Consider the following 27,919-nt stretch of genomic DNA (forward strand, 5'->3'; position numbering starts at 1 on the left):
GACTGACTCATAGCATCTTAGCACCTCCTCCTCATTATGACTTGAACTTCCAATCAGAGCTGGACATGGGAGATGCTTGTCTATTCAGGGTCATCTGCAAACACTGTTTTCATTTTGTGTCCGAGTGCTTCGTTTGTGACGACCACGGACGCGGACGTGTGCGGCTTAACCCGTTTGTAACCGGTGTAAATCCATAGAGGCCAAACTGGGTCAAGATTTTACCTTTAAGTGGATCAAGAGCTTGTAGCTTACCAGACTAAACTAGCTAACAAGCTATCGAGTCTTAATGCAAACGTCAAGATTAAGTAAACCACATCAACAATGTACTCACAAAGTTTGGCCTGATCTTACCTGGAGTTATTGGTGGCCCTCTGTGTTGCTGGGGTCCAGTCTGGTGCTGCACCACCGTATCCATAGCTACGTTGTTTGGGCCTTGGTTCGGAGTGTTTTGCGAGTGATTCATTAAAGGTGCAGGTTGGCTGTGATAGGGGTGATTATGGGAGTGGGGGTGCTGGCTGCTGTTGGGGCCCGGCTGATTATTCCCTCCAGTGGTAGGTTTTGTCTGGCTCGTTCCTGGGTTGTTTCTGTCCCACAAGTTCACAGTCTTGCTGTAGGTCACGGGGTCACCCCATGCCGAAGTCCCATCGTCTATTTCCATCTTTCGCCTGATTGAAGGTGGAGAAGGTTCCTCCCAGCCAGTAGCTTCAGCTCCGGACTCTGGTTTACCTCCGCTCCAGCCGGCGCTCTGCTTCACAGAGCCTGAGCCACCCCAAGACCCCATGCTTTCTCCAGTATTACCAGAGGGTGCTGCTTCCTGGGGTTTCCCACCCCATCCTTGAGGTGGGCCAGTGGGTCTTTGACAACCTTGACCTTGACCTTGTCCTTGTCCTTGCCCTTGCCCTTGTCCTTGTCCTTGTCCTTGCCCTTGTCCTTGCCCTTGTCCTTGCCCTTGTCCTTGCCCTTGTCCTTGTCCTTGCCCTTGTCCCCAGCCCCCGTTTCCTCCAGACCCAGACCCAGACATATTTGGCCCTGGAGCAGAGTTCCCCCAGCCTCTCTGATTCTCCTTCCAGCCTCGGTCTTCTCCTTCCCAACTTGGATTGGTGGTATTCTTTTTGCTTTCCTCAGGTTCTCCCCATTCCCCAGAATTATTGCTGCCTCCACTACTGCCCCAATTGTGCGTAGGTTTCGCCTTCTCTCCCCAACCCTGTGATGTTTGCTCGATGTGTGGCTTATCCCACCCTGAAGACTTCTCCTCGACTAGAGACTGAACATTATTCTTGGGTATATTAGCGGGTGGGCCCACTTTTGGTAGATTGCTCCAACCACTTGGACCACTTTGGAGCTTCATATTATTATGCTGCTCTCCCCATCCGGAGCTAGGCTGGGAGGGAGCCGTCATCATCCCTCCCCATCCTGAGCCTCCCTGAGATGAAGGAACGTCGCTTTTGCTCCCAGATTCAGCCCTCTGAGGAGGGGTCATGTTAGTGTTGGAAGACCCCTGAGAATCACTTGGAGTGGTTGAGTTGGATCCCCATGGTTCAGTGCTTTCATTTTTCCGCTTGCTTTCCTCCATGTCCCAAGACGTGTGTTGACGAACAGGTGTCTGTCCCCAGCCTGTATTACACAGCACCCTGGGGTCCAGATCTGGGGCAGGCAACAACGGAGCTGGAGTATCTCTGGTGGAAAGTTTTCGGCCACTGGAATGCCCTTCCGTGCTGTCACTGCTCCCCTCGCTCGCACCAGTTGTGCTCACAGCTCTGTTCCAAGGAGAAGGCTGTTGATCTTGGGTTTCTTCAGTGTGCTGCTTTCCCCAATCTCCATTGGACTGATCGTTCCAGCCTCCAGTGTTTCCGCCTCCGCCTCCTCCGTGACCCCAACCAGATTCCCAGCCAGAAGCCTCCTTCTGTAAAGGTGCCTTTGTTTCACTGCCATTGCTCCACATAGAACTACCTTCTTCTCCGTTGACCTGTGCGCCTCCCTGGTGGCCGATGGAAACTAATCCGGTGGGTGTACTGTCCCAGCTAGGGAGGCTACGGATCGGGCTAAGAGGCTCCTGCTTAGTAGTGTGATTTGGTCCATCAGTTTTAAGGTTCTGAGGTTCTGAACTGAAAGACACATTCGTGGATGCTGGGGAGGGGTGGGACTCTGGATTATCCGATACCATTATGCCACCCCATGCACTGCCTATCCCCGTGGTGTTGCTGCTAGTGTTGGCTCCGGTACAAGTGCTGGTTTGAGCTGTTGGAGGGCCGGGTGGATTACAAAGGTTGGGTGAAGGTTGAGAAGGTGAAATGGTGTTGGCCCCTCCTGAGCTGCCTGCCCCGGCGCCGCCACCATCATGCCCTAACATGGGCCAGGCTGATGGGTTGGCATTGGGGTTCAAATTCAAGTTAAAGTTGGTTGTGGAGGAGGATGTAGAAGAGGAGCTCCAGCCCCTGCTGCTTCCGCCTAGAACGGGGCTTTCACTTTTTCTTTCACTGCCCATAGAGGACTGAGGAGGACAGTGGGAGGCTCCAGGACCAGAGCCCCAGCTGCGGGAGGCTGCAACTTGGCTAGAATGCATGTTGGTTCCAGTATGATTGGTAGGGCTAAGCCCAGTATTGACCTTGCTGCTTAGATGGTTGGCAGGAAAGTGGCCTGTCTGGCCATTGGCCCCAGTGGCCATACTTGCTATACAACGACTACTACTACTACTAGTACTACCACTACTACTACTACTACTGCTATTAGTGCTATTGCTGGTCAGGTGACCAGGCTCAATGTCCAAAGTGCATCCTCCTGGAGGCAAAATAATAGAAGGCCAAGCCTCAGAGTCCTTCTTGTCAGTGAGGTTGATCCCAAGTTGATCCCAGTTGCTTGTTCTGATCGAAGTTACAGCACCTGTGGCACTTCTGTTGGCTGGCAAGTGTCCCCAGAGGGAATTATCATAATGATCTTCCTGGCCGCTCTGTGGAGGCAGTTCTGCACAGAGAAGGAAAACATAGAACAGAAGACAACCGTGAGCAACAGAGGAGAAGGAAGGAGACACACATGTCATCACACCCACATTTAAGTAGAAGCGAGAGCACCATGGCAACCAGAGACTTAACATAATTTGGCTTTATGAATGGGAATCAATGTAAGCCGCGGCAAAACTAATGAATGAGTCACTTCAATCCTCACGTAAATCATTATTGACAAAGGGCAGGAATATGATTCATTAAAATCCCTTGACTATGTCCTAATTGGAACATAAATAAGACTGTGGTTTACAAAAATAAATCTGCTGCATTGGCTTCTCTGTCGGAAATTTCTGAAAAATATGTATATTGATGCAAAAGGGGGGGGAGCTCGACTCTGAAATGAGGCATCCGTCAACGGCTGAATGACACGTGCAAGTGGAAGCTGGAAAGATGTTTGTAGGTCAGGCACCTTTGCTGCAACCGCCATGCTGTGGTTTTTACCTTTTTCAATCACAGCGGTTGTTTTTTCGCGCAGTCTTTAATTAACCCATGAATACACAAACGGATAAAGGAATGCAAAAAGCGGCATCGTCTGTGTTATCTCGGTTGTGCACGAACGTTCGGCAGCCCGAGGTAGACCAGAGGGGGAGAGAGGAAGAAAAAAAGGGCACAGAGAGAGAGAGAGAAGCCTCAGACAGAAAACAGTTTTTTCTGTAGCGTCACCCTAACAGAAGCAGGACCGCCATTTTCCTCAGTGCTGAAATACAGCCAAAAAAAAAGGCTGTAAGTGTTTACCGCTTCCACCGGGTTAAAAGCATGCATACGTACTGCACGGCGATAATCTCTACGCATTAATAAAAAAAAAGATCCATCGAGACGTGGCTGACGGAGCTCCTCTCGTGTTGTGCCAGTGCAACCCGCAGAAACGGCGCAAAAAAAAGAAAAAAAAAAGGATAGTAGACGGCAGAAGGGGGAAAAAAGGAAAAAAGGCTGAGATCAAATACCTGTGGAGAGGTGTCTCCCAACCATCCTGCAAAGAGCTAGGTTTTGTGCGACGCAGAGACCATCCTCGTCTCAATATGTCTGCTTGGCTTCGGCGAGCTTCTGAGGATCATTTTTTTTGAATCGCGGCCAAGAAGTTGCACGGCTCTTGCGCGGCGTGAGACAACCCCCTTTAAGCCCCCTCCTCCTTTTTCCTCCCTCGCTCCGTCCCCCCCTCCTCCCACCGACGTCGCTCTCTCCCATGTATCGCCTTCGCTTTATTTATATCACGCTCCGTCGCGATCCTGACGGAGGATACTTTCTTCCTCCGGATAAAAAAAAAGGCAACCAAAAAAAAAGGGGGGATGATGGCTGGGGGAGGGGTGCGGCGAGGAGACGGCGAGGGGGTTATTGTTTGTGTGTGGGTGGCGGGTGGGCTTAGTTAACAGCTCAATTCACAAGGCTACACTTATGCACTTAGGAAGCGAAGGGTATACAAAGCCAAAGCCGACCGGACTGGCTCTCCACCCTTCTCTCCAAACAACTTTAACCCATTCACTGGATATTTAGCCGAGGCTACTTCATCGCCCTTCGGGGAAATCCTCTTGAAACCACCAGAGGCAGACGACAAAAACTCCGTCGACGCCCCCTTCAATCTCCTGAAGGGGGGGACGTCATCCTCCCTCGTTAATGCAAGACAAACTACCGGTGATCTGCGGCCACGTTTTTTTTTTTTTTTAAGCGAGGGGCGGCATTTTTACTCCAACTTTTCTTTGTAGCAAGGGAACAGAAATGGCATTGATCATCCTGCGAAGGAGAGCGAAGGAGAGCGAAGGGCTGGCATCAAAAACAAACGCTGGTATTGTTCGTAAGTTCCTGTGCCCACGCAACGACACAATAAGAAAATGTTGGAAGGTAGAACTATCATTTTTACACTCGAGTCAGCCCTTTTAAAAAAAATGGAGGCTGAAACACACAGTGGTACGCCACGGTAGTAGTAACATGTATACACAAGAAGGTACAACGCCGAACCCCAAAGCTGCAACGACCTACAGATCATTCAAACGGTTGTAACGCATCGAGTTGAAGGTGACATGCAGCAGATATGAGTCGACTGCCCAAGATTAGGGGGAAGAACGACGCACCGTGGCAGATGTTCGGGGAAGGAAGGAGTAATCTGGGAGGCCTCAGCTGGCCCGATATGGCCTTAATGAAAGTCCCTCAGGGGGCGAAGGGATGGGATGGTGCATCGCTGTTGCAATGCATCCTGCCAGCAAGATGAATGAGTGCCGGATAAAACACACCTCGTCCTGAAGACGAGTACTTTAGCTTCAAATATTAAACGTATACAACGGTTTGGACACTAGCTTACGGTGCCTATAGCGATACATACAAATATATATACATAACAAAATGATGCACAACTTTCCTCAAAGAAAAATGAATGATCGGATGATTGTTTGAATCTTCACTCCTAAATGTGAGATGCTTTCGTGGCATTATTTGGAAAATGTTTTGACTGCATTAAAACCAATCATTAAGAAATCCTTCAAACTTCCTGCAGCTCCACACGGGGGCCCATGATGACTAATACATTTTTCCATTCATCTCGTCAACATTTGAACATCTGCTCAGGAATGTGACGACAAATATATTTCTTCAGCTCAAGTCATAATCTTAGGCTTTTGCATTCACAGTACATTTCTTTGTTTGCGATTATAAAGATGACCTCGAGGCCATGATTCGGTGTCGCAATAAATAGTGATGCAGTGGTGTGATAGTAATAATGATTTTCTCCCCGCAGCTTAGCGGTCGACGTAGACCGCAGAACCTGGACGTGGGAAAGTAGCCGTCACCGAGTTGACATTTCAAAGACAACTGGCCGTCACGTTAACCCGGGCGTGGGGGGGGGGTATCGGTTTTCATCTCCTCTTAAAAGGATAAACCAGGTCAAGGGCTTTCTCCAAAATGCCAGTCCGAAAATAGCCGATGCTCTCATGGCTCCTTCCACATGAGAAGGCCTCGGGGTACACGGAGTTATTCCCAGTGCACGGCAACACGGACGGGCTATAAAAACGTATACAGTCATACATAGTGTATCACATGTGTGATAATCCTGGCTCGCCCCGGGGGGGCCAGAGAGGGTACATGTTACGACGGACGTGGTAAACACATGAGTTCACCGAGTGCACCACTGAACGGGGAGAAGGCTGTGGGAAAAAAAAAAGAAGAAAAAAAAAAGCAAGCACCATAGATTTGAGCTTAAGAGAGAAATGATGTTTAATCACATCACAAGACATCCCAGTCTGCTTTGAGGGGGATTCCCAGGGCTCTTCTTACAGCATCATCAGCAGACTTAAACAGCGCAGTCGGTCTAGCCGGCGCACGCTATCAGATCGCCATGATTCTCGCTATTAGCACATTAGGAGAGCTGTTCCGTCCCCCGACGCCGACTGTTAGCATCAAGCTGGTTCTGTTGTTGTCAGCTTCTGCTGTGATTAGCAAGTATAATGCTAGCCTCGAACGCACGCAACCTTGAGACCAGAATGTGGCGACACGAGTCAATGTCAAATTACAGTGTAAACGATACGATATATCGTGATACTGTAGTAACAAGGATACATTTGTAGTATTGTCGAGCACTTGACTCTGGTGTTGCAGAATTTAGAGACATGATTCTCAATTAAGTCTTTCACCAAAATAGGTCCAAACATCAGCTTTAAAGGCTGCTGGAGTCCCCTGTATCCTCTCGTCCTCAGTCATCGTTCCCTCAGATGGCAGTAGTCATTGCGGCCTCTGCAGCTAACGGTTGGAATTTAATTGCAAGACTAAAATAAACGGTAAAGCGTTTCAAAAATGTGCATTTAATTTTTTAAATAAAAAATATACATTTATACTTTTAATATGAACCATAAAATAATCAATTTCAATACAAACTGTGAAAAGAGATTTTTAAATGTATCAATATTTTCTTCAAACCCTAAATCTTGGCACTAGCTGTAATTGTAATTGATAATTATTAGCCAACTTATAGTAACCAGTGACTAGTAAGATTTGGTGGCACGACCAAGTGGGGGAGGGGGGGGCCTTGAACTTCTCAGGTCGGGTTAGAACCTTCGTCCATCACCAGTTTTTATGAAAGTAGCGCCCCAAGCGTGTATTTGTTTTCGTTAAACTAGTAGCCCATGGTGAGATAAACACAAATTAAAAAAATATATTAAAAAGAAAAAACGAAATTCTGCAGATTCTACCAAACGAGACGAGCGCGTCCACACAGAGCAGAATTGATAATGTTGCCAAATCTATTAATATCAGCTTGACGAGGGTTGACCTATAAACCAGCTCGTGGCGGCAGATAAATGCAAACGCCAGCCTCTCCAGCGTCGCACGAGTACGAACGTGAACGACTCTAAGTCCAGGAGCAGATCCACAGCTGCTCGTCCTGATGCACTCAGTTAAATTATATACCGGGAGAAAGAGCAGCACCAGGCTGCCAGAGAGGGGAGGAGAGCAGCAGCTTTTACCGTAAACCATGACTCACTTCATCCCACAGAACTGGACTTTTGCCACGCGTTCTTTTCACTTTTTTATTCTCACAGTCTTTCTATCAGCGTCAGGCCAGGCCCATGCGAGCGTCTAGCCAACAAGTGAGTTCCATGGAGTGCCTCCTCCAGAAGCAGTGTGGCAGAGAGAAAAGAGGAGGGAGGAGGAGGAGGAGGAGAAGGAAGGAACATGCCGAGACAGGGATGAGCATTATAGTCGGGGCGTCGATCAAACGAGGGGCGAAAATCTTTAAACTAAATCATTCATTTTTTGTCTTATAATTCAACTTCTTTGGCTAAACCAGTACATGCGGCGACATCTTGTTTCCTGAACAATGCTATTGTTGATCATCTTCAACTTTCCAAACGTTGACATGATCACATTCATCTACACAGGGATGTTACAATCCCCGAACACACACACTACAAAAGCCAATTTGCAATATGCAGCCACTCCGGGAGGTATTTAGTCACACACACATATTGTGATACCAGCTGTGTTTACTCTGCATCCCATAACCTTGTCCTCCTCTGTCTCCTCGTTCCCGATTTCAGGCGAGCCACGGGAAGATCGTAAACAAACATTCTTCAGCGAGAGAGTCAGGTGTGTTTGTGTACCACAGACGTAACTAGTCATTAAAAACTTTAGATTCTTCCTCTAGATTCAACCAATCCAGCAGAAGACAAGTGAGATGATGATAGTGTCTGAAATATTACCTATACTAGGGGTGTGTATTGGTAAGAATCTGGAGATGCCTATCACGATACAGGGTCAACGATACGATATATTTGTAGTATTTTCGAGTACTTGACTCTGGTGTTGCAGAATTTACAGACCACATGACTCTTGACGAAGTCGTAACTTTCATTTATTTTTAAAACCAAAACATGTCCAAACATCAGCTTTAAAAGCTGCTTGAGTCACTGTATCCTCTCGTCCTCAGTTGTAACTGCTTTCATTTGTTTTCAAACCAAAATATTCCCAAACATCACCTTTAAAAGCTGCTGGAGTCACTGTATCCTCTCGTCCTCAGTCGTAACTACTTTCATTTGTTTTCAAACCAAAATATGTCCAAACATCAGCTTTAAAAGCTAATTGGAGTCACTGTATCCTCTCATCCTCAGTCGTAACTTCTTTAATTAGATTTGAAACCAAAATATGTCCAAACATCTGCTCTAAAAGCTGCTGGAGTCACTGTATCCTCTCGTCCTCAGTCGTAACTGCTTTCATTTGTTTTCAAACCAAAATATTCCCAAACATCACCTTTAAAAGCTGCTGGAGTCACTGTATCCTCTCGTCCTCAGTCGTAACTACTTTCATTTGTTTTCAAACCAAACTATGTCCAAACATCAGCTTTAAAAGCTAATTGGAGTCGACTGTATCCTCTCATCCTCAGTCGTAACTTCTTTAATTAGTTTTGAAACCAAAATATGTCCAAACATCTGCTTTAAAAGCTGCTGGAGTCACTGTATCCTCTCGTCCTCAGTCGTAACTGCTTTTATTTATTTTAAACCAAAATATTTCAAAAACAGCTTTAAAATCTACTGGAATCACTGTATCCTCTCGTCCTCAGTCGTAACTGCTTTCATTTGTTTTTAAACGAAAATATGTCCAAACATCTGCTTTAAAAGCTAATTGGAGTCGACTGTATCCTCTCATCCTCTGTCATATTGTGGTATATCAGGTGATTTTTGAAGTTCATTTAAGTGTGGAGGACGTAATGACTGCTGCCATCTAGCGGCAGGAGGTTAAATTGCAGCACATATGAACAAACGCTGTTAATATTTTCAAAAAATTGTACATAAAAATGATAAAATAATTTAATTTTACAACCACATTATTGAACTTTAAACTGCAACGGGAAAAAAAAGGATATATATTTGATACTGTGCTGTCTAATACCAATATAGTATCGTGGAAAAGAACATGGCAATATCTTATATCACCCTAATATATACATTTTAAATCATATAATATAGTTTATACTTTATAATGACACTTGAACCTGCAGCGACTCTGGACACGTGCAAAACTCGCACATATAACCTTCTGGTGAAGCAGACAAGAGGAGAGAGACTGACCTGAGGATGGAGCAGGCTGTATGGCTACTGCAGGGTCCGGAGTGGTGGGGCGTCCCGTGGTGATAAGAGTGAGGGTCCCAGAGGGCAGGGGCTGGCCCCTCTTCAACAGCTGCTTGTGCTCCTGCTGGCGGAAGCGTGGGGGCACCTCTCGGGCTGGGTAGCGCTGCTGCGGGACAGTCTGGGGCTGCAGTGTTGTCTGAGGCGTTCCTCCGCAGGGGGTGCACTTGCCATCGCCACTACTTTGGGGCGCAGACGGGGTGATGCAGGGGCCGGCGGGGGGAAAAGGAGGGGCAGGGTCGAATTTGGCAGAGTTGGGCACTGTCGGAGGGAGAGAGAGAGGCGTGTAAACATCCGTGGTCAAACACACATGAATGAACAAACAAAAACAGTCTTTGCTCTCAAACTGGAAATGTAAACCTTGAATTTCTCATTAAACTACTTCAAATTCAGAGTATGTTATTAATCCAGAACATGTTCTTGAGATATTTGCCAATAGTTTTGCCAATAGTCCACAAGATTGATGTACAACCCATCAATCTAAGGGTCAATGTGACCCGAAGGCCCGAAAACAAAATGTATTTGTGGTCGCCAGGGAGGTCGTTCACCAGGGATACCACAAACTCATTCGTTTCCGCACCTCAGGGTCACCTTGACCCCGAAGCAATACGAGGGATACCACAAATGCATTAGTTTCCGCACCTCAGGGTCACCTTGACCCTGTAGCAACACTAGGGATACCACAAACGCATTCGTTTCCGTACTTCAAGGACACTACAAACACATTTGTTTCCGCACCTCAGGGTCACCTTGACCCTGAAGCAACACTAGGGATAACACAAACACATTTGTTTCGGTACCTCAGGGTCACGTTGACCCTGAAATAACACCGGTACAGAAAGGTAAGCACAGAAAGGTACTTATAGGAAATTTCATGCAAGAAAAGTGGATGTTGCTTTAGCATTATTGTAAAAAAAATAAACATTATAGTCATTATTATTATTATTATTACATAATTATTGTCAAATAATGGCATCTAACATTTTGCTGTGTTATTGTCTTGGCAGGGATGTCAAGACAATAACACAAGAGGCCCAAAACTCCTAAATTGGGGGCCAAACAAATGTAAATGTACCCTAAAATGAATTATGCGTCCCATTTTGATAACTTGATTATCTCCGTTTGTCCTTCATCGACAAACACATTCAAAATGTGTCTTTCATCTAATAAACTGGCATCTTTATACTATTTTATTTAACAATAATGTGCATTTGATTTTAGTGTCAATTTTTAACATATACACAGCAAGGAAATCTTACTACCATCTACTTTTTGTTACTAGTATCTAAAAAAAATGGTTCCTTCAAGTATAAATATGTAGTAAAAGCAGCACAAAAATCTAATTTATAAAATGATAATTCATAGATGGAATGAACAAGATATAAAAATACTTTTTTATTGTACAAAAAAAATAAAAGAACTGCTTCAAGTCCAAAACAAGACATGAATGGGAGTAAAAAACTCTCTTCTTCTCAAAGCACTCGCTCAAGACGTGACTCATGACTCGTCTTCTCCAGTATTTGACTGCACGAGCGTCCAAACATTTATTCTTTATCGCTCCACAAAAGACTGTGAGTCACTGGCGGTCGACTCCATCGACCCGTGAACCGAGAGGGTAAAAAGTTTGACTTGGAAAACGGAGCAGGGGTCAGAGGTCGAGATGGACGGCGGACACAAAGAACGGCGGTAAATCGAGTTGCATAATAGAAGGAATATAAACAAGAGAGTGGAATCGCTTGTTTACAGCTTTGGGAAGGAGAATTAAAAAAAAAAAAAGCACATAAACAAATCCACGACGACGCCGGCCAAAACGTTACGGAGGTTTTTAGACGGAAACGCTTGTTTGTCCTTCTCGAAACACATACGACGCTGGAGTGAAGGATTCCTTTTGTGGTGCAAATGAGTTTTGAAAAGCAGTGGTTTTTGCCTTTGGCTGCCATTCTGTGAGTCTGTGCAGCGAAGCAGTGAATAACTCACACACCCCGACACACACACACACACACACACAACAAAGAGTTATGTAATGCCGAGGCCCACGGTGGGGGGTTGGGTGGGGGGGTGTTGGACGGGACGGTGTCACAGAACATTTTTTTTAAACCGAGCGAGACGTTATTTAAAAACACCTGTTAAACGTTTCTACCGACAAATCACTTTTCTGGTTCGGTTCCCCCGGTGACAAGACGACGACGACACCTCGGGAAATTACATCATATACGATTCTACATCCCTTTGTGTTCGACGGCTTTATCCCCCCCCCTCGCTCGCTAGCAGTCGTTTTTTTTTTTTATTCGTTCACAGCGAGAAAAAAAAAAAACGGCGGAGGAAATGATTTTCTGCTCGACGAAGGTGGTTTTCCTTCTCGGTCGCAGCTATGGCGGGGCGACCGTTATATATGCAGAGCCGGGACTCTCCGGTGTGTGACGTACATTCTTCTGGATGTGTGGGGGAAGGGGGATTCGGGTCGGCCAATCGGAGGGGGGAGGCAGAAAAAAAAAAAGAAGAGGGAGGGTGGGGGAGAGTGAGAGAGAGAGAGAAAAAAAAAAAGGGAAAGCAGACTTGCAGGAGGAAGGGAAAGAGTTGGAGCAGGAGGAGGCGGCGATGAGGAGAATGGAGTTTTGTGTGACACAGACTCCGCCTCCTTGCACCGCGAGCTGGCGACTCACCGCCGGAAACCCGGCTCGGCGTCCAAATCCGCTTTACAATTAGGACGCTCGCTCGCAACACGGTTGTTTTTTCCACGTCCTCCGCGAATTAACGGCATTGAATTCAACGTCCAAATGAGCCATAAAAACAAAAGGGGACGAGTCCCTGTCACATCCGGAAGATACCGTGCGGGAAATATTAATAAAAAAAAAACACAAGCGAGACGAGAGATTAGAGTCTCTGGCTCTTGGCAGCTTATTTGCTATATAAAAAACCCCAAAAAAAACCACACCTCGGCTGCGAAACGGGAGAATTCCCTCTTCATCAAAGAACCACTTCAAACCGTGGCCCGAGGACACGGCGCCTCTGATGAAGGAAGACGTCTCATTTGCCTCGCTCGGGAAAAAGTGGCGTTTTTTTCGGAGAGAGAGAGAGAGAGAGAGGATGATGGCGAGGCCAGGTCGACGTCAGGTGGTCGGACGAGTGTGAGAAGTCGTGGCCCCGAGTCTCTTGGGAAAAGAAAGTGTGGTGGGGGAAAAACAACCACATGACCTTGAAGATAAAGGGAAGTAGTGTTTGAGCGGAAGAGGTGGAGGTTTTTTGTTTTTTTTGTTTTTTTTACTCAAAACCGACGAGCCCGGATCGACCCGAAAAAAAAAGGGCAGCGATGGAAAAACATCAAATATTTATCGGTCGTGACGCTTAGAGATAATGTTGGGAATGTCGCAGGTTCGCGCCAGGAGTCGGGACTTTTAGAGGCTTCACACTGAATTAAAGCTGTTTTTTACTAAAAAGAAAAACCTTAATGGAGTTTTTACGTCCTTTACATGCTCCATGATAACAATGCGTTGAAGTTTGAGTACCAATGCCTAGTCTGATGCAAAAACAAGCATTTATATATATAAATATATATTTAAAAAGACTGGTACTGGACTGTAAAAGCACAACAAATGCGAGCCGCCGCATCCATGCGGATCTCAAAGTGTCCTCCCAGGACGGAGCTCAGTTCACCGAAGCGTTGTTCGCTCATTAACACGCAGATATTTGACTTTTGGGTGGAGCAGACACCGACCCAAAAGTTGAGTTTTGGCGTGATTATGAGCTTACCGGCGCTGAGCTTTTAATCAGCGGAGACCTAAACGAGGCTTTTAAGAAACCTGCACCAGTTCGACTCCATTAAGAGAGTTTCTGTTTCTCAATATCAAGTAATGCCTCAGTCGGCGCCCCGGGGTGGTTGAGAATCAGAACCTGAAGTAGTGTCCGTTAAGTCTTCTGCACGATCTTAGACGAGACTACACAGCTTCAGATATATATACCCCGTGATTTCTTATTGTGCATGTTGTAATGTCTTTAAACTAGTTTCATGAATCCATTAGCTAGCAAGATACATTTAATAAAGACGGCACTTGATTTAAAGGGGAAGAATCTTGCGATACATGTCACAATACAGGGGGCAATGATACGATTATATATATATATTATATATATATTTGGTATTCTGTCAAATAATTACATTAAAGTAAAACTGTCGTAGCATAGAAAACACATAATTCAGTCACAAGCTTACAAAAGCTTAATGAATATCGTGATCGTTTCACAAAAGAATACAAGCAAAGTTAAGTGAATATGTTATTTCTTTGTATCCTCATTCCTTTGTATCCTTCTGTTGCGTTATTTCTTTTGACGCCTTGTTCTTTATAATTGCACTTTTTCATCCCTTGAACTTTGTTCTTTTGTTTGCACTTTGTTCTCGTTCTGATGAAACTCGCTGTACTGAACTGGAAACCCAAATTCCCGAAGGAGATCTCCAGAAAGATTAACACATCCATCCATCTATGTATCTAAATTGTTCATTTAAAAATATGATCAAGCGATATTGAACACGGTATCGTGAAAAAACAAATCAATATCAATATTTCCCTGCCCCTTAAATGAATTCAGGAATAATTGGGAAATAAACCAAGATACAAATGAATTCAAAATGCAAAAATAATTAATAAATAATAAACAATAAGCAGTATTATTAAAACGTTTAAATACATGATCATCGAGAATCTACTCGGCAATCGCTGCAACTTTTTTTATCTACAACGGCAACATGACTTTTCCTGTTGCGACAAATGCTACGAGTTATTTCAACATTACCGAGTCTTGTGCAGATGTTTTATTTGTATGCAGAGCCAGCATCAGACACGCTTAAGATCATCATATAGCACAGTAGCAACAACCTCTGTTGAAAATGCACCGACGCTAAATTATCAACCTTTAGAAAAACAAACAAAAACGACATCTTTCCGCAGTGGACTTTCCAAGTGTCTGACACTGACCACTGCAGAGGTGCTAACCGGCCTCGTCGTGGGAGTTAATTCCAGCGTCAGAAACATGACAAACGTTGCTCAGATGGACGGCAGTAACGCTCCAGAAACTCTCTCTCCAGCTGGCGCTGACAAGCGAGCGCTTCTCTTCGCAGAACAATAATTGAAGGAATGTGAGATTGTATTTAAAAAAAAAAAAGATGAATTTGTCTGTGTCGGCGGAATTTAGTTCTGGAGCGACGAGAAAAATGGAGGGAGGAGGGGGAAGGTAATCGCCTCTTCCTTTTCCACCGTTACTTCTTCTTCTTCTTGTCTGCCAGCAGCCGCACACTGGTGCAGATCCCACCGTCTGTTATGATTCAGAGGAAGCAGTGTGTGAAGAGCGCTGGAATGTCCCCGCCAGGGCTCGCAACACAACAGCTGATTAATCGCCGACTGTACGTTTACGGGCGGCTCTCGGCGCGAGTCGGATTCATTAACGTTTTTAAAGGCGTTCTTAACCGCACACTTGTCACCTTTTAAATACAGGACTGATTAACCACTTCTATATTAGCGGCGTCCATTTAAAAAAAAAAAAACGCGCTCCTCGCGTGGACGACAAAAGGCAATTTATCGGCTCCTCGACGTACACGCGGCGGTAATTAAGGGAATATGGAACCGGCGGATGAATCGCTTATAAAATTAGCCGCCGCCGCGACACAAGTTTGTAATAACGTTATCTTTTATTAGCGGCTTGATGTGGCGGGTCTTTTGATTTTTTAAATGAAAAGATGCACGGCGTGAACGGAGAGGCTTGTTAACCCCGTCGTGGTTAGGCGGGGGGGGGGGGGGGTACGATGTACTTAGGTCTTAATACAAGCGGTGGCGAACATTAAGTGCTTTCCTATGGAGAAATGTGTGATAATGGAACTGGATAAGTCAACAGAAATCAAGTCTCTGGGGGTTTTAATCGTAGTACAAAAGTACAAAGTGGTAGAAATGACTTGAATGTCACGGGGAGAAGATCCCGTACTATACAGACTCCTTTCGAGAAACATCTCAAGACCTTTTTATTTCCTAATCTTCTGGGGCTCCTGTGGATGTCTTGGCCTTTTAGAGTTTTTTTTTTTTTACATTTATAGGTATTTGTAAATGTGTATTGCTTTTGATTGTTCAAGCGGTTTGTGACCCTGGTCTAGAAAGGCGCTTTTAAAAATAACTATGACTTAATTACCTTAAACTAATTTGCAGTATGGTAAATAAGTAAGTATGTACCGTATTTTCCGGACTATAAGTCACAGTTTTTTTTCATAGTTTGGCTTATGTGTGACATTATTACCGATATATCATTTCACATGTTATTTTCACACTAAAAAATAACACTAAACCGCAAGAGGGCGCTCTAGGCCTGTGTTGATAATTTAGACGTAGAAGAGGAAGCGTCGCATCTTCTACCTCCGGAGTTAGTTAGTTGTTTAAAAGTGACACCGAGGATGAAGATTTCATTGTATTTTAGTTATTTGGAGTTATACGGATGGTTTGGTAAACTTCTTAGCATGTTATTTATGCTATAGTTCTCTGAATAACTCTTAATATGTTATGTTAACATACCAGGTTCTCAGTTGTGTCATGTAACGTAACATACCGTACAATTATTCAGCCTGTTGTTGCCTCTATTCTATTTTTATTTTAAATTGCTTTTCAAGATGACATGTCTGTTCTTGGTGTTAAATTTTATCAAATAAATTTCCCACAAAAATGCGAATAATACTCCAGTGCGACTTATATATGTTTTTTCCTTCTTTATTATGCATTTTATGGCTGGTGTGACTTGTACTCCGGAGCGACTAGTCCGGAAAATACAGTAGTATGGATCAGGCCATTAAACCGTCACAACACAATGCAAGCTACAGATAAAATGAATGAAAAGTTTGTCGGATGACGTCGTCTTTTCATGTTTGGAGGCTCAATTTATCGTAATTATTTCGCCGTTTGTCATCCATTACCCAACAAATCTATTGCTTCGACATCGTTTTACCTTGATCAGAAGTCTCTGTATAATTATATAGTTATTATTATATAATAATCTGACGCTCATCTTATTTTAAACAACATTTAATGTCTCAAAAGGTTCATCACTCCTTTAAAAGCCACATTTTCTGGTCATTTCCCTTTGCAATTCCATGTGGCAGGTCCCAGGATGCACCTCTTCCCCCGAACCAGGCAGGAGTCGGTGTAGTGTTACTATGGTGCGCTGTGGGCTTCTGTGTGGACGCATGTTTGTTCCGTGATCGCCGCGGCGCTGCTAATTGGCTCCCAAGACACTGGATGTGGAAGATCACAAGCTGCTTCCATTTAGGGAACGAGTCCATTAATCATAGTCCGGAAGAACATCGGAGTCGACTTGTCATGTAGATCGGATCATAGACCTGCTACTGTTAATATAAGAAAAGAATCACCATTTTTTCTATACCGTTATTTTTTAAATAAACAATTAATAATACAAATATTTGTTTTATTTGAATTTATTATCTTGTGAAACACAATGATTCCCTTTCAGATCCCTCTTGAGTTCAGGAAGTTTAAAGGTTTTAATTATCATAAATTTCACTAATTTTCTACTCTCATGTCGACTAAGGGTTAGGATTATTTTCAGAGTAATCTGTTTCTTTTTTAAAGCTAAAGACAAAAATGTTAGTTCATTTTAATATTGTGATTGGAGCTCAGTCGTCTTCATCTTCGTCCAAAAACACATTTTAAAAACATCAAAATACCTCCGTACTGCTCGTCTGTAACATTCCTTCTTATATTTAAGCATCGATGAGAAGAATTGTTCCGGAAGAAATTAAACAACTGTGTATTTTACGCTCATTTGTGGCAGACGTTTAAAGAATAACAAGCGAAATAAACAGGAAGTACTTCGGGTAAATAGCGGTCTACTGTCTACACTGGAAGTGCTCGCGAAATACAAAATTATTGAAGTTTTTACGTTACAATATTTTATGTTTATGATGCTTCAGTACAAGGAGACAAGAAGTACGGAAGTACTTGGATGTTTTTAAATGTCTTTTTGGAGGAAGATGAAGACGACTGAGCTCCAGTCGCTACATTAAAATGAACAAACATTTTTGTCTATAAGGATGTGCATCGACAAGAATCGGAAGTATCACGATACAGGAGCGATACCATAATATATTGCCATGTATTCCGAAAATGTAGGAACAACTATATATTTGCAGTATTTCCTGAGTACTTGAAATTGTAACCATTTGTTTTGAAACCATAGCTTTAAAAGCTGGACTGCATCCTCCCGTCCTCAGTCACCAACAGGAAAATATATATATGCCAATATATTATATTTTATATTGATACAGTGCTGTTGACGATCCATACAGTATCGTAAAAAACAAAAAGATTACTCTGAAAATATTCCCAACCCAAGTGAAGTCAATTATTATAAATGATTTAAAGTAAACTTAATGTATTGTTGTTCCTACAGTTTACCAACATATTGTATTCTTGCAACTGGATTCTTGCCAACACACAAATCCTAACATCGCACAGAAAACAATTCTAATCAAAAAGGTTTTAATCTAAAACCATCTTTATATTCAATGTCATTTGTGATTTATTCTCCGTGTCATTAAATGCTGAATGAAACCGGTGCTTCATCTAAACTACAGTTTAGTCCCAAATACCAAAGATTTTCAAGCTAACATCAAATTTCTTAAAGTCGAATCTCCCCGGAAATAAAATACAATTGGCAACAGTTTGGCTTTAAGAAAAGTCAAATACTCATCGATGTCCTGAAAAAAACAGCGCAAAAGACATCTTTTCCACTGACAAATGTTGTTTCCGCCGCCCGTTCTATCGAAGAAAAGAAACGCCGACATGTTTATAGGCCATGAAATGATTCACTTCTATTCAGACGTGAGTCACTGGAAGAGCATTTGTTCGGATCGTACCTAAAAAAGACAACGGAAAGTTTTCCGAAGCCGTCATTAGGAGAGTCCGTCGATGAGAGACTCATTATCGGAGGGTGAGAGACGGGAGTCGAGGTGACGACTCGTAATGAGAGGGACTTGAAAACACAACAGTGATGAATATTTGGTGTAAAAAGCTAAATGTAGGACAAGAAGGTAAAGCACATTAACTTCAGTTGGTCTTGAATCATGTGTTTCAGTCTGGATTCTGCTGCTTCCTCGCACCTCTAGCCTCCTCTGAGACGAGAACGTTCGTCCTCCCTGCGCACCTTATTAGTTGTGGAGCTCGTCTTATATTTAACCAGCTCGGTTTCCACAGTAACACAATCCACTTTAAGTGTTAGCCCGTAAGTAAAAAGATGACGTACCTTTGGTTATCTGTTCAGTTTCCTGCAAAATAAAAAGATTTGCATTACAATCCAAACCGTAAAAAAAAAAAAAATTGAACATTAAATGTGTGGAAATATGTGAGATTAATATGTAAGGATAAAAGATCCAGTGTAAGAAGATCATTTTACTTATTTTATAGGGATTAAACTAAACAATAAAATCATTCAAGTTTCACCAAAAGGGGAGAATTGACTATTTTTTTTTTTAAATCCTTCAAGTACAATCAAGTCTGATATAGATATTAATGAGTCCTTAACAAAGTCCTTATAAGTATTTACTAGGGGTGTGTATTGGCAATAATTTGGCGATACTTCTATCGCGGTAAAAGGGCAACGATACGCTATTTTACGAAACAGTAACAAGGATATATGTGTAGTATTGTCGAATACTTGACTCTGGTGTTGCAGAGTTTTCAGACCACATGACTCTTGACGAAGTCATAACTGCGTTCATTTGTTTTGAAACAAAAATGTCAAGGAATCAGCTTTAAAAGAGTCGATCGTATCTTCTCGTCCTCAGTCATCGCCGTGATTTTCATTGTTTCTTTTAGCAGCGGAGGAGGTAATGACTACTGCCATCTAGCGGCCAGGAGTTTAATTGTCGTGAAACCGAAATCTGTCCAAACATCAGCTTTTAAATGCTGCAGGAGACCACTGTATCCTCTTGTCCTCAGTCGTAGCTGCAGAAGGACGTGATGACTGTTGCAATTCAGGGGTGGGGAATTTAATTGCAACCCAAAAATTAACTGAATAATTGCATGTAAATTGTAAATATCAAAAACAATAGTGTATATTTAACTATGGCAACAAAAAATATAGCGATATATGGCCATATCAATATTTTCTAATACCCTGGGTATTTAGTCTTAAATGATATATATTTTATAAGGAGATAAAACAAAAAGCAAAGCATGGCATAAGAGAAACATAATTTACCTTTAATTGAGTGGCGTCCGTCTTCTTTTTCTCTTCTTGCTTTTTCTTTTTCTTATCTTCCATCAAATGATAATCCTCTTGAGTTTACTTGTTTTCCCACAACTGTAAAAAAATATATATATATATATATGTTCATTAAAATCATAAGAAAAAAACTGGACAAGGCAAAATAAATGATGGTCATACTTAGAACACAGTTAAAAAAAATAGCACCTGGTGGGGGAAGTAGTTCGCTTGGAGCTCGACTTAAACAATACGTTGTATTACTTTCACAAACTTTTTTTTACTTTGGATGCTTTTTGTCCAGTCACGAAAACCATCCAATTGATATTTGTATATTTGTATGTTACTCTAATTTAGCTTTAATATCTTTTAACCACCATGGAACGAAAAAGAAAAATACTTTATTTAACAATAATATTCACATGTTTTGTTCTTTTTTCTGTTGGAATTACACTTCTGGCCGCTTGTCATTTCGTCATTGAGTCCTCTGTAGCTAAACGAACATTGCAATGACTGAGGACAAGAGGATACAGTGACTCCAGCAGCTTTTAAAGCTGATGTTCGGAAATATTTTTGATTTCAAAACAAACTACTTCGTCGAGAGTCGTTTGGTCTGTAAATTCTGCAACACCAGAGTCAAGCACTTGACAGTACTACAAATATATACTTGTTACTACAGTATCACCAAATATAGTATCGTTGACCCTGTATCGCCCGGGTATTTAACTATAGCTTAATATTTGACCATGAAATATAAGAGAGACTGAACTGGGCAGAAAATACTAACATAAACTTCAACAATTAATTGTCCTCAGTTGTTTTTAAGCCAGAGAAAACACAAGGGGTACCTTAAACACATTTGTTTTCAGGACTTATGGTCACCTTGACCCAGAGATAACACAAAGTGTACCTCAAACTCATTTGTTTTCAAGCCTTTGGGTCACCTTGACCCAGAGATAACACAAAGTATACCTCAAACTCATTTGTTTTCAAGCCTTTGGGTCACCTTGACCCAGATATAACACAAGGGATACCTCAAACACATTTGTTTTCAAGCCTCCGGGTCACCTTGATCCAGATATAACACAAGGGATACCTCAAACACATTGGTTTTCAAGCCTCCGGGTCACCTTGACCCAGAGATAACACAAGGGATACCTCAAACACATTGGTTTTCAAGCCTTCGGGTCACCTTGATCCAGAGATAACACAAGGGGTACCTCAAACACATTTGTTTTCAAGCCTCCGGGTCACCTTGATCCAGATATAACACAAGGGATACCTCAAACACATTTGTTTTTAAGTCCCCGGGTCACCTTGACCCAGAGATAACACAAAGTATACCTCAAACTCATTTGTTTTCAAGCCTTTGGGTCACCTTGACCCAGATATAACACAAAGGATACCGCAAACACATTTGTTTTCAAGGCTCCTGGTCACCTTGACCCAGAGATAACACAAAGTATACCTCAAACTCATTTGTTTTCAAGTCTCCGGGTCACATTGACCCAGAGATAACACAAGGGATACCTCAAACACATTTGTTTTCAGGCCAACCACCCAAACAACCCAAGTTGAACGACCCAAATGTAACTGGTAACGAAGTGCGATGTATAAAATAAAGCGTCAACAGCATCACGCTCACCTGCCTGTACAATACGAAAGCTGCTGGCAAAGCAAGTCTTGCTAAAAATACCCGGCGCTGCTGCTTCAAAGGCATCACTGGCACTCGTGTCATGCAAGATCGGGGATAAGAGTCGCCCCAGATAACGTGAGCCGCCGTCCACGCCGACGAGTCAACGAGGAAAGGAAGTCCGGGAAGAATGTGCACTTGAACAGATATTTCCGATTAAACGTGGAAGGGGAACTTTATTATTGTTAATATTCGGAAAAAGACCTTTAATGTGATCCGTGGAAGGTTCTCCTGACGGTCCCTGATCCGATGCGTCGGATTAGATCCTTGAAATTGCGAAAAGACGAACGGATATGAAGCGTGAGAAAAGTATTTTGATATAATAGCAAGAATGTGGCGACATGACGGGTATCAAGGTGCAGAGATAACGATACTGTAGGAACAACAGTGTATCAGGGTTTATTTTAATTAGTTTGATTTCAGTAGAACTAGAACGTACAGCTTAAGGAATATTAGATTTGAGCCTTTAGAATAATGTTATACAGTGTGGCATTAAATTAAAGACTGTTTCCCAAATTGAATTTAAGACATTTAAAAAGCCATATAGGCCTCCCGTTTAGATTCATTGAAGTTATACCTTTAAAGACTTTCAAATGCTAGACACTGAATTTAATTCAATACTCAAGTGAATATTTTTAGGTGTGTGAGAAAATATGGATTCAGTGTTATACATCGAAAATATATATTTTTAATGTACTGCTATTTAACAGCCCTGTATATGTATTATTAAAAAATAATGTTTAGTCTTTTGTGGTTTACATTTCAACAAAGTGAGCATAAATATAAATATTTCAATTTTCTATTAACATCACTGTGTTTCTTCAACTTTGTGTTGCAATTAAACTTCTGGGCGCTAGATGACAGCAGTCCATCCATCTGCCTATACGTCCTCCGCAGCTAAAGGAACGATAAAATCCTGCAATGACTGAGGACGAGAGGATACAGTGACTCTATTAGCTTTTAAAGCTAATATTTGGACATATTTTGGTTTGAAAACAAATGAAAGCAGTTACGACTTCATCAAGAGTCATGTGGTCTGTAAATTCTGCAACACCAGAGTCAAGTACTTGACAATACTACAAACATATCCTTGTTACTACAGTATTGTTTCCCCTGAACCATGATACGCATTGTATCACCAGATACTTGCCAATGTTCATTTTTGTGTTGCAATTAAACTCCTGGCCGCTAGATGGCAGTAGTCATTACGTCCTCCGTGCTAAAAGAAACAATACAAATCACGGGGGTGACTGAGGACGAGAGGATACAGTCGACTTTTTTAAAACCGATTCCTTGACATTTCAGATATGGTCGACTCCATTAGCTTTCAAAGTTTGGACATATTTGGTTTCAAAACAGATGAAAGCAGTTACAACTGAGGACGAGAGGATACAGTGACTCCAGCAGTTTTTAAAGCTGATGTTTGGACATATTTTGGTTTGAAAACAAATAAAAGCAATTACGACTGAGGACGAGGGGATACAGTGACTCCAGCAGTTTTTAAATCTGATGTTTGGACATATTTTGGTTTGAAAACAAATAAAAGCAATTACGACTGAGGACGAGGGGATACAGTGACTCCAGCAGTTTTTAAAGCTGATGTTTGGACATATTTGGTTTGAAAACAAATGAAAGCAGTTACGACTGAGGACGAGAGGATACAGTGACTCCAGCAGTTTTTAAAACTGATGTTTGGACATGTTTTGGTTTCAAAACAAATGAAAGCAGTTACGACTGAGGACAAGAGGATACAGTGACTCAAGCAGTTTTTAAAGCTGATGTTTGGACATGTTTTGGTTTCAAAACAAATGAAAGCAGTTACGACTGAGGACGAGAGCATACAGTGACTCCAGCAGTTTTTAAAGCTGATGTTTGGACATGCTTTGGTTTCAAAACAAATGAAAGCAGTTACGACTGAGGACGAGAGGATACAGTGACTCCAACAGCTTTTAAAACTGATGTTTGGACATATTTTGGTTTCAAAACAAATGAAAGCAGTTACGACTGAGGACGAGAGGATACAGTGACTCCAGCAGCTTTTAAAGCTGATGTTTGGACATATTTTGGTTTGAAAACAAATGAAAGCAGTTACGACTGAGGACGAGAGGATACAGTGACTCCAGCAGTTTTTAAAACTGATGTTTGGACATAAACAAATGAAAGCAGTTACGACTGAGGATGAGAGGATACAGTGACTCCAGCAGTTTTTAAAGCTGATGTTTGGACATGCTTTGGTTTCAAAACAAATGAAAGAAGTTACGACTGAGGACGAGAGGATACAGTGACTCCAACAGCTTTTAAAACTGATGTTTGGACATATTTTGGTTTCAAAACAAATGAAAGCAGTTACGACTGAGGACGAGAGGATACAGTGACTCCAGCAGCTTTTAAAGCTGATGTTTGGACATATTTTGGTTTGAAAACAAATGAAAGCAGTTACGACTGAGGACGAGAGGATACAGTGACTCCAGCAGTTTTTAAAACTGATGTTTGGACATAAACAAATGAAAGCAGTTACGACTTCGTCAAGAGTCATGTGGTCTGTAAATTCTGCAACACCAGAGTCAAGTACTCGACGATACTACATATCTAGTACATATCCTTGTTACTACAGTATCACAAAACACAGAAATATTGTATCGCCATATTCTTGCCAAAACAACAGCCCAGGCGTGCAAGTTAATTCTTAATGAAAAAAGAAAACTGTGATATTTAAGTGTATGAATAATATTTCTTTCCCCTCCTCCAGACAATCGTAATTAAAATACTACGACTAAACCAATTACTCCGAGGACAACGGTTTCAGTTTATTAAGGACAAGTTCAGACAAAAAAAACCCCGAAGAGGAGGGATTTCAATCAATGGCGGCGGCTGTAAGTGAGCAGCTATTTGTGGCAGGGAATCACCAGCGGTGTCGGTGTAACGGACGCAGGTCAATAAGCTCAGCGTTGTTGTGGAATTACACCGACCCCGACAGAACAACAGGATTAGTTCACGCTTAAAACCACACAATCGCCGCCGATACAGGAGGCAGGAAGCACCAGGGAGACGCCGAGGACAGCATCAGAAAAAGCAGGTGGAAAACTGTTGACCAGAAAAAAAAAAGGGGGGAAAATGGCGTCGAACAAGGTGTGTGTGTGCGAGCGGTGAGCGTCTCCCTGACCCAAATTAAAGCGATAAGGACGATGGGGGTCTGCAATTGACGGGGGCCTGGAGTATTTGAATAACGTGTTGGGGGAAGGGGGCGCAGCGGCGGCGAGCGCCCGGGCGTGCGGCCAGAAATGCCATCGCTGCGAGCCAAGCGAGAGCATGGCGAGCCCCGGAGAGAATGTTTCGCTGGCGGCGGCGGCGACACAAGTCGCTCGAAACACACTGAGTTATAACAGTTAGAAACAGACGCATGACGTTTGTTATTATGGGCTGTTTCCGAAAAGGTTTGCAAGGAGTTTCATCATGTAAATACGCCTCGGAGCTATTCTGGGGGGTTTTTTTTGGGCCGTGTAGACGGACCGTGACCAGGAGGACCCCGAGGAAAGGAAACGAGGACTACTTTCTGAAGTACTGGACAAACGCTGCGACTGGACCAACAACAGCCTCCAGACTTTTAGAAAACACCTTCGCTGGGGAAGTTGTTGTCACGGAAATTTCACGTGGACTTAAGAAGTGAGAACGACGACGGATCACGTGAAAATAATCCACTTCATAACCCGAGTTTTGGCCCACTTCAGAGTTTTCAAAACTACTTCACGGAGAAACGGAAAAAAACTATCCCGAACGAACAATAAAACATCATTCATTCAATCATTTTTCAACAGTTCATTTCCAAGTTCCTAACACTTAATCCAAGTAACAACTAAGGTTGTGTATTGTCAAGAACGTGAAGTATCACGATACAGGAGCGATACCATAATATATTGCCATGTATTCCGAAACGGTAGGAACAACGATGTATTTGCAGTATTGCCTGAGTACTTGAAATTGTAACCAATTTGTTTTTGAAACCAAAATATCGGCTTTAAAATCTGGACTGTATCCTCTCGTCCTCAGTCACCAACAGGAATATATATATATATATATATATATATGCCAATACATTATATTTTATATTGATACAGTGCTGTTGGAGATCCATACAGGATGGTGAAAAAAATGTGGCGTTATACAAGTGCAGCAGTATTTTCTTACACCTTAACAACAAAACCTTCAAAATCTTCGCAGATCCAGATGGAACAACAGAAAAAAACCCAGAATGTATTAAAGCATCTTAAGTTACATTTATCAACAGATTTTTAGAAGTTTTTTTTCCCTAACAGACCAAAACAAAAACACAACTTTCTTGGCCAACGCTGTAAAACTGTAGATCAAACTTTACTTTATTCATTTTTAAGAAGCAAACTAACTACAGGATGAAAGAAAAATGCAATATAATGGAAAGAATAATATAAAACAGAATAAATGAGTTTAGAGTTTTAATAAGTAAGATTTTGTTTCAATTTATTCAAAGTTCTACTTAATTATTATTATTTCTAAAACCTTGTGTTATCTCTGGGTCAAGGTGACCTGGAGGCTTGAAAACAAATGTGTTTGAGGAATCCCTTGTGTTATCTCTGGGTCAAGGTGACCATGAGGCCTGAAAACAAATGTATTTGAGGTATCCCTTGTGTCATCTCTGGGTCAAGGTGACCCCGAGGCTTGAAAACAAATGTGTTTGAGGTATCCCTTGTGTCGCCTCAGGGTCAAGGTGACCATAAGGCTTGAAAGCAAATATGTCTGAGGTATCCCTTGTACCATCTCTGGGTCAGGGTGAATGACCTCCATCACTGGATATGCATTTATGGAAGCCAGGGAGGTCATTCACCTTGACCCTGAGACAACACAAGGGATACCACAACCACATTCGTTTCCAGACCTATGGGTCACCTTGACCCTGAGATCACACAAGGGTTAAGGGCAAATCAAGGTAAGTAGCTGTACTTTGGTTGTCGTTTTAAACTTAAGTACAGAGGGAGCAACAGAGGTCGAGGTTACGACCCAAACCATGGCAATCACAGTATTAAGCTTTTTTTTTCTTTTCTTCAAATCATCAAACCCCCCTTTGGCGCCTCTGTGTGAGCTAACACTGCCTCTTTGAGAGGTTTGGGGCCCCTGACCTAGCGGGGACAGAAACCCCCCCCCCACCTCCCCACCAACCCTCTTTTCCCCTTCACTGCCTGGTCTCTTCATCCCTTGCCAGGGCCCCGACCCAAATTAGGGTCCAACACATTAGTAAAACCAGCGGGCCTCATGGTTTACGTCAGCCTTGCCTTCTACGTGCATCTGGGTGCTGGCATTCCCAGCCTGGACACACACACACTTACAACACACACACACACACACACACACACTAACAACACACACCTCCTGCATAAACAGGAGCTGCAGCAGGAGATCACTCGAGTGGATCACACATGATCGAAGCGTTATTTGGGTTTTTATACAACAGTGCCCAGAGAGTCAGGGTCACTGGTGACAACATGCACGTCCTAGTGTTGGTTTATTATGGTAAGGAAGCAGGTTTGTGTGCATGCATCTGAGCATAAACAAGAGGAATATTTTAAATCATTAGATAATTCGAATATAAATAAAGATGGTTTTGAAACTCGTTTTTAAAGCTGCACATGTAGAAGCTGACATGTCATGTGTTCGCAGCTGCAGAACATGTTAGTGTTGGATCTGCAGCAACATACATGTCACAAAAACACAAACCTGCGCCATGAACGCAGCACCGGCTGCCCTTGAATCCGATTAGCAGACGTTAGCACTCCTAGCATTTAGCTTAAGAAAAAAAAAAAACAACAACCAAAAAAAAAACAACAACAACAACTGCGGCTTAAAAAACTCAACAACGACCAGACGACGGAGAAAAAAATCTTCTTTCTTTTTTTTTTTAACCGCCGTGACGTTGAATGCAATGGACGGCGTGAACACGAGCGGGAGCCTCTTACCGTGAAGCGTCAGGCGGTCGTCGTCGCTGGCGGAGGCTCTGCAGCCATTTTGTAGTAACTGACCGGAGCAGCAGCTCGAGACGCTTGAATCGATGCGATCGGGGGAGGAGGGCGGGGCCTGGCGAACACGTGACCTCCCATAACAAAACAAACGGGTGCCGCGTTCCCTTCCTCGCCCCTCCCCCCCCTCCTCCCTCCTCCCCGCTGTTGCCATGACAACTGCAGCCCCTTCACCGCGGCTGCACTCGCGAGTCTCCCCCCCCAATCCTCACCCCCAGTTTTGTTCAAATATGTGCTCGTTTCATCTCGAGATGTTTCCTTCGAATCATAGATTTAAAATGTGGACAATCTTCATTTTAGTCGTGAAGCTGCACTTTTGTTTCCTGACCG

General features: G+C 42.8%; 1 protein-coding gene across 1 annotated transcript in view; it reads right to left on the reverse strand.

Moving 5' to 3' along the window:
* Nucleotides 1-27,659, reverse strand: part of LOC148064836 (trinucleotide repeat-containing gene 6C protein-like) — a 44,131-nt gene extending 16,472 nt beyond the window's left edge. The window contains exons 1-6 of the mRNA XM_087808965.1: nt 27,530-27,659; nt 19,850-19,951; nt 18,893-18,914; nt 9,548-9,865; nt 2,701-2,961; nt 352-2,670 (exon numbers count right to left, since the gene is read on the reverse strand). Of these exons, the coding sequence (XP_087665091.1) occupies nt 352-2,670; nt 2,701-2,961; nt 9,548-9,865; nt 18,893-18,914; nt 19,850-19,912 (2,983 nt within the window). The 5' untranslated portion in view covers nt 19,913-19,951; nt 27,530-27,659. The remainder of the gene's footprint in view (nt 1-351; nt 2,671-2,700; nt 2,962-9,547; nt 9,866-18,892; nt 18,915-19,849; nt 19,952-27,529) is intronic.
* Nucleotides 27,660-27,919: the final 260 nt, after the last annotated feature.

The sequence above is a fragment of the Callionymus lyra genome, chromosome 15 (assembly GCF_982586985.1).
Source record: "Callionymus lyra chromosome 15, fCalLyr1.hap1.1, whole genome shotgun sequence".
NCBI lineage: Eukaryota > Metazoa > Chordata > Actinopteri > Syngnathiformes > Callionymidae > Callionymus > Callionymus lyra.